General features: G+C 32.8%; 1 protein-coding gene across 9 annotated transcripts in view; it reads left to right on the forward strand.

Annotated features, from left to right (window-relative positions):
- LOC111409795 (glutathione S-transferase zeta class-like) overlaps positions 1–9,724 on the forward strand; it is a 34,085-nt gene extending 24,361 nt beyond the window's left edge. Inside the window, exons 1-11 of one of the 9 annotated variants that reach the window (XM_023039835.1) lie at positions 1,037–1,153; positions 1,228–1,324; positions 1,446–1,502; positions 1,660–1,745; positions 1,858–1,929; positions 2,642–2,695; positions 2,824–2,899; positions 5,368–5,429; positions 5,761–5,820; positions 6,298–6,409; positions 8,901–9,724. In XM_023039835.1, the coding sequence (XP_022895603.1) occupies positions 1,094–1,153; positions 1,228–1,324; positions 1,446–1,502; positions 1,660–1,745; positions 1,858–1,929; positions 2,642–2,695; positions 2,824–2,899; positions 5,368–5,429; positions 5,761–5,820; positions 6,298–6,408 (735 nt within the window). In that variant the 5' untranslated portion in view covers positions 1,037–1,093 and the 3' untranslated portion in view covers position 6,409; positions 8,901–9,724. The other 8 variants (XM_023039834.1, XM_023039836.1, XM_023039833.1 and 5 more) reach the window with 8 other exon arrangements.
- Positions 9,725–10,237: the final 513 nt, after the last annotated feature.

Genomic DNA, 10,237 nt, shown 5'->3' on the forward strand with positions numbered 1-10,237 from the left:
TATTAAAACATATTTTGCTCCAAGGTGAGATGACATACATGAAAATATTTATCAAGCCCCTGTTTGGTAAAAATTTAATTTTAATTTTAATTTTAGTTAAAAGTCAATAATTAATTTTGAACACACATTTTATATTCCCCATAACTTTGCCACCGCACACCTCATCAATTTTTATTAAAATATAACAAAAAATTAATTTTAATCTCTCCCAAACATACATATATGGATAGAATCGAAATTGAATCGGAACCAACGATTCGGGTTCGAGTTTGATTCCACTATTTACAAGAATTCGAATGATTCAATTCAAATACTCGAAGTATAATGGGTGATTTCGGGTATTAAATGCTCAGATCGACTCACCTGGCGCCTTGACCTACGTTGTAACTTCTATACATATGTTTTAGGTTTCGGATATAATATAATAATTTTATTATTATTATGTATGACTTGAATGTAAAACATATCATATCATAAAATGTTTTAAAGCACTAGTAATTTCAAAGAGTAATGCTATCTAGTTTAATTGAAATTATAATTTCAATTTATGTGGCGCTCATGTAACATTAAATAATAAGTGGATAAATATGGACAGTGTTCTAAAAAACATAAAGCGTGGAATAGAAATTTCAAACTTTACGAGTTTAAGTTTAGACTAAAAAAGTGTTTTCTTATTTATAATATTATTTTAAATTTTTAATCATTTTAAAAATTATTTAATAATTAAAATAATATAAATTAAACATCTAAAATTATAAAATACAATATTAACTTAATAACTCCTACCATTAATCAATTATACAATTCTCAAGTTTTCGAAATGTAAAAAGTAAAATATTTTTCATAATTTTAATTTTCAACTAGACAAATCCTCTTAATATTTCTAATAAATTAATCTCAATCATAATTATATAATTTAAATAACACCATAACTTAAAATTTTATTTAACTATTGAGATGAAGTCATTTTTTAACTTTTGTACATGTGAAATCTTTGAACAACTTTAATAAAGTAACAACCAATCAGCTACTGCCGGCTGAAACCACGTACCAGCCGACGTCAATGGGATGATGATTTAGAATGTAGGAATTTATGAAAAAACAAAATCCCCCATTAATCCAGAGTTTACAATCGCTTTTTTCTCCGATAATGGTGATTTTTTTTTTAATCTGGTTTTAGCTTTAATTTTGTGTTAATGGAATTTGACATTTTGTAATTATATTTAGGCAAGTGGAACTGGTGAGGTTTCAAAGAAGCTGAAGCTCTATTCCAACTGGCGGAGCTCTTGTTCTTGCCGCGTTCGAATCGCTCTCAAATTAAAAGGTCTCGATTTTTTCTTCATTAATTTGAATTCTTGATTTGTTTTTGCTTAATTTATTAAATTTATTTTATTAATTTTTTTGATAATTAATGAAACAAATACAACCTCAAATTGAATTAACAGGGTTAGATTATGAGTATATTGCAATTAACTTGCTCAAAGGGGACCAAAAATCTCCAGGTTTGACTCTTTCTCCTCTCCCCCTCGTTGTTTTTCTTTTCAACTATGGATAAATGTTTACATAACCTTGTTATCTGTATTACTAAGATATATGTTGCTTCAGTTGATTGTTATCATATGAATTTTTTTCACACTTTTCTTCTTGTCGGGATTGTAGAGTTTTTGAAGCTTAATCCACTTGGCTATGTGCCAGTACTTGTTGATGGTGACTTTGTAGTTGCAGACTCTTTTGCTATATTACTGGTGAATTTCTTCATTGATTATAGCAATATAGAATTATTTAATGGTGAATTTGGTATAATTCAACCTTACTACGAAAAGATATTGTTGTTGACTGGATACCACAATTGTGCAGTATCTAGAAGAGAAGTATCCTCAGCATCCATTGTTGCCAAAAGATCTTCAGAAAAGGGCTCTCAATTACCAGGTGAACAATTGCTGGTTAAATATCTCTGTTTGGAAATTATGTTATTAGGTTTAGAGAAGTACACTTGTGCTATCAGTAACTATTTTTGTTTTCGAACGAACTCTTTGGATCGATATATCTTCCCACTTCAGGCATTTCCTAGCAGAGGTTACTTAATGTAAGATAAAAGTGATTCAACTTATGACTCTTCCCCAGTAATCTTCGAGACAATTTCGTCTCTTTAGTATCATGTCTAGAAACTAATGTGCTAATGATTCACTAACCTTTTACTAAAAGATTAGGATCGTGTTATTTTGTCAATTCAAAAATGTTCATAGAAACATTTATTTTCTCATTTGATGCGAGGACCAATCTACTTGGTTATACAATGTTAAGTAGCGCACATAGCATAAGCTTGTGGTGAACTTTCTAACTTTATGCACATATTAAATATTACTGTGCTGGTTTAGAGGAATGGAGGGATGGGGGGTGAGAATAGGGAAAATCTTGATATGTACTAATGAAAGTACGCTAACAATAACTAATTTTGGTAGTTCTAATAGATTTTTTCTTTATGTGGTTGAGAATGTGCTTGAGGATATTGAATAAGGTAATGACCTGAAAAATTTACCGCCGGATAATTTCATCTTCTAAATAAATCATACACAATTATTTATCTTTTCTTATTAGGTTTTGAATCTAACTTTGCTTCTTCATGTTTTACTAATTGCAGGCTGCAAATTTGGTTTCTGCAAACATACAACCTCTCCAGAATTTATCTGTGCTCGTGAGTGTAAAATTGTCCTTTTGATGTCAATTTCATGTTCCTCACTGTAAAATTTCCAATTTACATGTGAGCATGATATATTTTCATCATCATATATTGCATATTTAATTGATTTTTTTATTGTGCAGGGATATATTCATGAAAAACTTGGTCCTGACGAGGAAATTCCTTTGGCTCAAACTCATATACGAAAAGGCTTTGCAGTTAAGCATTGTCCTTAGTGCCCTTTCTTTGAAGAAAGAAAATAATGTCAGGAGGAGAAACCATTTCAAGTAGAAGTGCTATGCAATTGCATATAGATGTACAGATAACTTGATTACAGACTCATAACAGTTAACAACTTGATTGCATCGTTGAATAATATAATATACTCTCTTTTTCTTTACTTCAAAACAAAATTCTAATAGTAACTAGTGCAAGATAGGATAGGTGATTGTCTGATTTATAATTAATGGATAACAGTACGTGGGCTGTACATTCCTCCGCTGCATTAGGTCCTATTCAGAATGACATGATGAAGGATCAATTGGAAAAAAAATTTTGAAATGAAGCATTAATTAGATTCATATGGTAGTTTAAGGCTTTTGACGTTAACTAAAAAAAAAAAAAAATTCCTTCAATGAAGGTCTTTTTTATGCATTCCAGACACATGGGTTAATTACATCTTATGTAGATATGCAACTTCGTTTTCCAATATTTTTCTGGAAGTAGTTTCTCTGTCAAATAATGCGTTTTGAATATCCTTGTGTTGGGGTTTCTTATTTCGCTTTCCATCAGTTTTAATAGTTGGCTGGCTCTTAATATTGATGTCTTTCCTCTGAATGACATAGACTGGCCACTTGTGTCAAGGATTTCTTCTATGAATCACCAAACTCTGATGGAATCACTAATATGTACCCCAACATTCGCACTGATAAAAACTTATATGTCCTTTCATTGATACTTCTATGACAGTATCAATAAATAGTTTAAGTAATTCTTCAACTTATGGTAGAAATGTCAATTGTTTTTATCATCGCTTACATGCCAAATTTTATCAAGTTAAAGTAATTTCTGACACCAGGGTTCCGTGTCTACTTCCTGCATTGATCTTATTTAATGTTTTGATTTAAATTCATATCATGTACTGCAGGTGAAGCACAATTGACTTTGAGCAATTGATTTCCTCAGCCCATTAGACAAAATATATTAAGAAATTATGCTGTTTTCTATAATATGCCTTGCATAAAATCTTATTTCATTGAGTTTTTCAACTCTCATATTCTATACATTTGCATCACCCTGATGTGGTCATCTCTCTGTACACCACTATGATTATATCCTACCTGCCGGTGGCTGCTGAATTTGTGTTATTCTAGAATAAACATGATCTGCTGTGGCAAAATAAATTAATTCTTAATAATGTAAATAGTTAATTTGTGTATAATCCAGTTAGTCTTTCAATTTTTAGCATCCAAAGAGTTGTTACTATGGAGACACCAGCTGTTTTATGACACCATTATAGCTTTAGATTCATTGCTGATTAAAAATTAAGTCAAGTTGAATGAATTATCAGATGGACTCAATTCTCTCTCTTCAAACTAAGCAATTATTGGATATCAAACAAACCTCCTTGGAAAGTTATTTTAATGTAACCAATTTCTCTCTTTTACAATCAATTTCGTACTATAGCTACATTTTTTAACATTTACAACAACACTATATAAATACAATTAATAAATTGTTCAATTATAGCTTTTACAAATTAACGAAGTCTAAAAAGGGTTTGATGTTGGGCTAAAGAATTAAAAATGAAACAAATAATTGGGCCGAAAACTTAAAACAAAAAATTGGATTTAGAAATTGGTTGGGTTGGGTCACGCTAGCTAGGCATGGGGTTGGAAGATGGAGCATTAATTTTCTAATTAGTTAATTTGTTTAGAAAAAATTAAAATAATATGATTTATTAAATATAAAAAAGTTTAAAAACTTAGGAAGATTCAATTTTTATTCGGTTCTTCGATCGAGAACTGAACCATACCCTGTCAGTTCACAATTCACATACCTGTTCAGGTATTTAATTTAAGAAGAATGGTTCGGTTCGGTTCGGGAGTTCTATTCAACCCTAAGTTGTTATGTATGGCCTTGCCTAAGAGCATTTCAGTTGTACTAGTTCTATTTGATCAATCGAAACCATGATTACTCCTTTGACTCTGCATTCTTTAATTGTTGAAATTTTGTGCTATTTTTGAAATATTATGTTTATACATGGAATTAATGCTCAAGTTGATTAGCACATGTAACTTGGACAAGTCATACTTGTAGAATTGACTGATGACACGTTCTGCCAGCATGACACAGTAATTATTCTTCACTCAAGTTTGGAAGAAGTGGTTAATTTGTGAGTGGTATTAGGCCTTCCATCATCCGTGTCAGTAAAGGGTAAAAAAACGAGAGAAGCAGTTTGCTTAGTCTGACAGGGAAATAAGTGTTTGAGTTGAAAAATCACTGGTGAATCTAATATCAATTTCAGTTGTAAGTTGTGCTTGTGCCACCTACTCTAGAAATAGGTTAAAATGCTAAATATGGTTATCATCTGAATATTCTAGTAACAATTTGATTTGTGCTGCTACAGTTCTATTTTTTCCCCCTCAAATCACATTCCACTTTTCTGATTCCAATTGAATCTGCAGCTCTGGAGAAGCTATTAGAAAATTATGCTGGAAAATATGCCACGGGGAATGAAGTTTTCCTGGTTTGTTTCTTTCCTCGTACATAATGTGCTTATTACCGGTGCATGTTTTCATGCTTGAATTACAAATTGCAACTTATCAGGTTAATGGTCTGGCCAGGTCCAAATTTGTACCAATTACTGATGATGAATCCAAGTTCGTAATTGTCACTTTATTTCATCCTCAAACGTCCTACAATACCAGGCCATGAGCAAATGTAAATTAGTCTAATTTGACAAGTTAAATATAATCTAATTATGATATAATTGCAGTATCACCTTGCATACATTGGATTTATACGTATAGATTAAGAGTATTTTGGGGGTTTTTTATTCATGGGCTATAAACTTGCAGGCTGATTTGTTTCTGGCACCCCAGATTGATGGTGCAGTCAGAAGATTCAATGTTGACATGGTAGGCCCTTCATTGAAATCCTATCATATATATAAGGAACTTTATACTTCTTGAAGTAATCATGCAATTAAAACACTTTAAAAATTCCATTTTCTTAGAGAAATTTTGATCAGTTGTATGCCATTTATCTGCTTTTCTTTCAAGTTCATCAAATTGAATGGTCCCCAGGTTCGTGCAGCACTGTTTCATGTTCATAGAGTTATCATAAAACAAAAGCTATAATTCAGTCAGCTTCCTTTTGGGGGGAGTGAATTTTTCCTAATTAGGCTTTCAGTCTTTTCATCTGCATCATATATTTTGTGGATTTTTGACAACTACAATTTCAGTATACGTGTTTCTTTTCTGAAGGACTGCACAGTAGACCTGTTTAACCTGGCCTCATTCATTTAATTCCTAAATGTAGGTGCATTTACGAACACATCTGTATTTGTATAGGATAATTTACCATTGATAAGTTGAACCTCAATATGTGGGCAGAGTGAATATCCTATCCTATCAAGGATTAACGAGGCGTACAAAGAACTCCCTGCTTTTCAAGATGCTATGCCAGGAAAGCAGCCTGATACGCCACCAGAGGCTAGAGCCTGAGGTAAAACATTAGCGTAAATACCTTTACCACGTTCTTTACCTTCAGCAACTATCATGTTTTGATTAACTAACTAATTATAAGATATTCAATTCTAGCGAAACAGATCCCATCCTTTTACTCATTTCATGTTGTCTTCTTGATTATAATAGCTTATCGTTTAGCATTACTTTTCTTCTTCTTAAAATCTCGAAAGACTTGCTCTTTTGATTCTTGTTATGTTGTTTTGTTCGAAACTAGCACTTAGTTGTGTCAGAATTCTAGGATGGAGCACAATTTCATTAAGCTGGCAGAGCAGAAAGGGTGACCAGAATATTAAGGAAAGAAATAAGCTATAATACATTGTTCATTAGTAATTCACATGCACTTATAGTGCTACTGGAGTATTATTTAAGTGTTGAAAGATGCTTTATGTGAAATATATGTTACTGTTTAGTTTCAAGAATAAGATGCATTGTCCTATATACATCATGTGGTTTCAGAATGAAAAGTTGTATGCTATTTCACTTTTATTATTTTTTTCCTTCACATAAGTGCGATGACGTCTAGTCCTTTATAAGACGGTCAATGGCGTATATCGTGGAGGTTCAAGCAAATAATGAAATACATTTTGCTAGCAAGTTTTCAACGAATGGAAGATTTAACCATATTGTCGATGTCTGAAAGTGGCAATATATGGTTAGAACTTTAACCATTAAACAACTCAAAACAATGAAAGTATGGGAAGAACTCTCGATCTTTTGGCCTAGTTTGTTGAACATTTTCTGGGGATGTGACATATCATTGACAATAATAAAAGACAGGATGACCCCGAATTCACTAGATTTTTTATATATGCTTCAAGACATGAAGGTTAAAATCAATGATTATGAGTTTGGAATTCACATCTGCACCACATAGATGCGAACATGAACAAATCAAATCACATTGATGAATGCTACTCTCTTGAGTGATGACCACTGATTGTTGCTACTTAATTTCAGAAAATTTGTGAAATATCGGCAAAATAGTAGTTGCAAGGAGAAAATGTTAGACAGATTATCGATGGAGATTCTCTGATTTTTCATTTTCAAGAGATATAAACATCATTTACAGATATAAGGGAGGAAATTGGACAGCTTTATCTGAGAATCAGCCTTTGCAGATACAAGTGAGGAAATTGATTGATCATAAATATACCCTCAACAACATTTTCAGATATGAAACATAAAAACCTCAAAAAAGATAACTTCAATAAGAGGAAAAGAACAATTATCACACTAAATCTTGTTTACAGGATGCAAATGGTAGGTATGCACTGATACAAAAGAGCATAAATCATACTTCACTTTGTTTTTATTATTAACTATTTTTCAATGATACCTTAATCCTCTTATTTTTCCATTTCTTTTTGTCTTCATATTAGCAGCAGTAATAAGTTTATAACCAGAAGGGGGCCTCTCACTTAGCTTTCCAAACCATTTCTCATAGAACTGCCACACTTCTGACCTGTTCAAAAGAATGTCCAAACTGTAGAAGAAAAGGCTTGAAACAGATAAATCTATAAACAACTTACCAATAAGCTAGAAACTGAAATGGTGCATATTTCCCATAAATCACTTTCAACATCTCTTTGAACTGTCCGAATTATTGAGCTTTTGGCATGAACCTGATTATAGACAGAGGACTTAAAGCATAACTTTAGGAAGATGGGAATGAATGAACTATATGGTAAAAGGTTTGATTTCATAGAAAAGAAATAGATCTGTTTTAGATGCCTAATAGTTTCTGAATCAGTTAGAATGACGTGATAAAATCCCATGCACATCAGAACATTAGCACAAGTAAACGATCCAAATCCATCTATAACTTTTAGCTTCTCTCTGCCAACTTATCATACTCAGACAAGCTTAGAGTACCAACGACGTCTTCAAGTTCTCTTAGTCGAATCCTACCCTCAACTATTTCTCAAGCAAGCTTCAAAATACGACCTGCTCTATAGCCTAGATGGCACCGTTTTGCTAAAAGCTCCTCGTTGAGGGTAGCCAGTTCTCTTGGGCTCAGGAAATTTCCAAATTTACTGCAGGAGGAAAATCCTTTCCCTTCTAAAGGCTGAAAATCAAGAGAACAACAGCAATCAGCTTTATAGCAATAGGATGTTTGATACTAATCACAATGCTTAACAAATCCTTATAAAATCCTCTTTTTGGCTAGGCTTAAAAATAAGTAAAACTAGCTCTATGCTTATCAATTTTTTTTTTTTTTTTTAAACCAAACATAATCTTAGAAGTTACTTTTTACTAACAAAAAAAAATTTGCTTCTCAGAAGAGTAGTCTTTGAGCTTAACCAAACATGCACTAAGATTCCATGTTACCTGGAAACAGTCTGGCATTTGAACGCAACTTTCTTCCAAGTTAGCATTTTCTTCTGTTGCTTTAACTTCTGCTTAACTGTTCGCTAAATTGATTGAACATTTGCGAACTCCAGGGTTTTTCTTTTACTGTTTCCCTGCAGGTGTTTTTGGAACGAACTGATTGGTTTCAACTGTTTGACACCCGAAAATAGTTTCATTAGCAACGTTCGCAAGAGAATCATTAGACAAGGGAAGCTGTAGTTCCAACTGAAGTCCACAAAGTGCTTTAGCCATACTCAGTGTCCTTGACCACCTGCAAAAGAGAAGCTCAACTAATACAAAAGTAGAGTAAATACTTTCTATTAACTTCTTACTTAAGACTTCCACATTTAAGACCAATTTTCAGAGGGACGATCATTGCAGATCATTGCTAAATGGCAACCATGTTGACTACAACAAATGCAAACTACACAAACCAGGCATATTTCGTACACTATACCAGATTGTACTAGGCTGTACATTTGCCAAGATATAATTTTTATCTTCCCGCAGAGGAGAAAATGATAATTATACTTGTATCGGAATGACAAGAAGCCAATAGAACTCGCTCTTGTTTCGAATTCAGAGATCTCGAGAAAAATCTAATTACTAATTAGACTCCCTCATTTACGGGTTGTACTAGGCTGTACATTTGCCAAGATATAATTTTTATCTTCCCGCAGAGGAGAAAATGATAATTATACTTGTATCGGAATGACAAGAAGCCAATAGAACTCGCTCTTGTTTCGAATTCAGAGATCTCGAGAAAAATCTAATTACTAATTAGACTCCCTCATTTACGGGTTGTACTAGGCTGTACATTTGCCAAGATATAATTTTTATCTTCCCGCAGAGGAGAAAATGATAATTATACTTGTATCGGAATGACAAGAAGCCAATAGGAGAATCTTGTAATCTAAAAGTGGAAGATTGGTCTCATTCATCATTTCTAGATGAAAAGTTCGACATAATTATACGAAGCATATGTTACCGCCAACTTATTTACATTGAGATTTTAGTAGCCTGAAGTTCATAGATCATAGTCGAAACAAAGATATACAAGTACCCAAGATCATATGGCCTGGTGACATTTTTTAACCCTGCATGCTTAATTCAATATTTTCTGCACTAAAAGTTATAGAACTTGATTTCCCTTATTAACTAATTTCCTTCTTTTCATTTGGGAACTATAACCAGCATAGAATAGTTGGGCAAAGGCACAATTAGCAAAGGCCGACCATATTCTTGAACAAAAAGTAAAACTCACTCACTGGCAATTGCAAAGGAGAATGCATTTAATCATGTCCTCAAACAACGTTGGCGACATGAAAACCCTTCTGAACCCCCTGTTTTTTGCTTCCTCGTGGACTTCTTTAAAATTCCTTATCCTCTGATTCCCTTCGTCCGATAATCTCAACATTCTCCTCACTTGATCCTACAATTACTAACCCAATTAAAT

Source organism: Olea europaea, chromosome 15 (genome assembly GCF_002742605.1).
Source record: "Olea europaea var. sylvestris chromosome 15, O_europaea_v1, whole genome shotgun sequence".
Taxonomy (NCBI): domain Eukaryota; kingdom Viridiplantae; phylum Streptophyta; class Magnoliopsida; order Lamiales; family Oleaceae; genus Olea; species Olea europaea.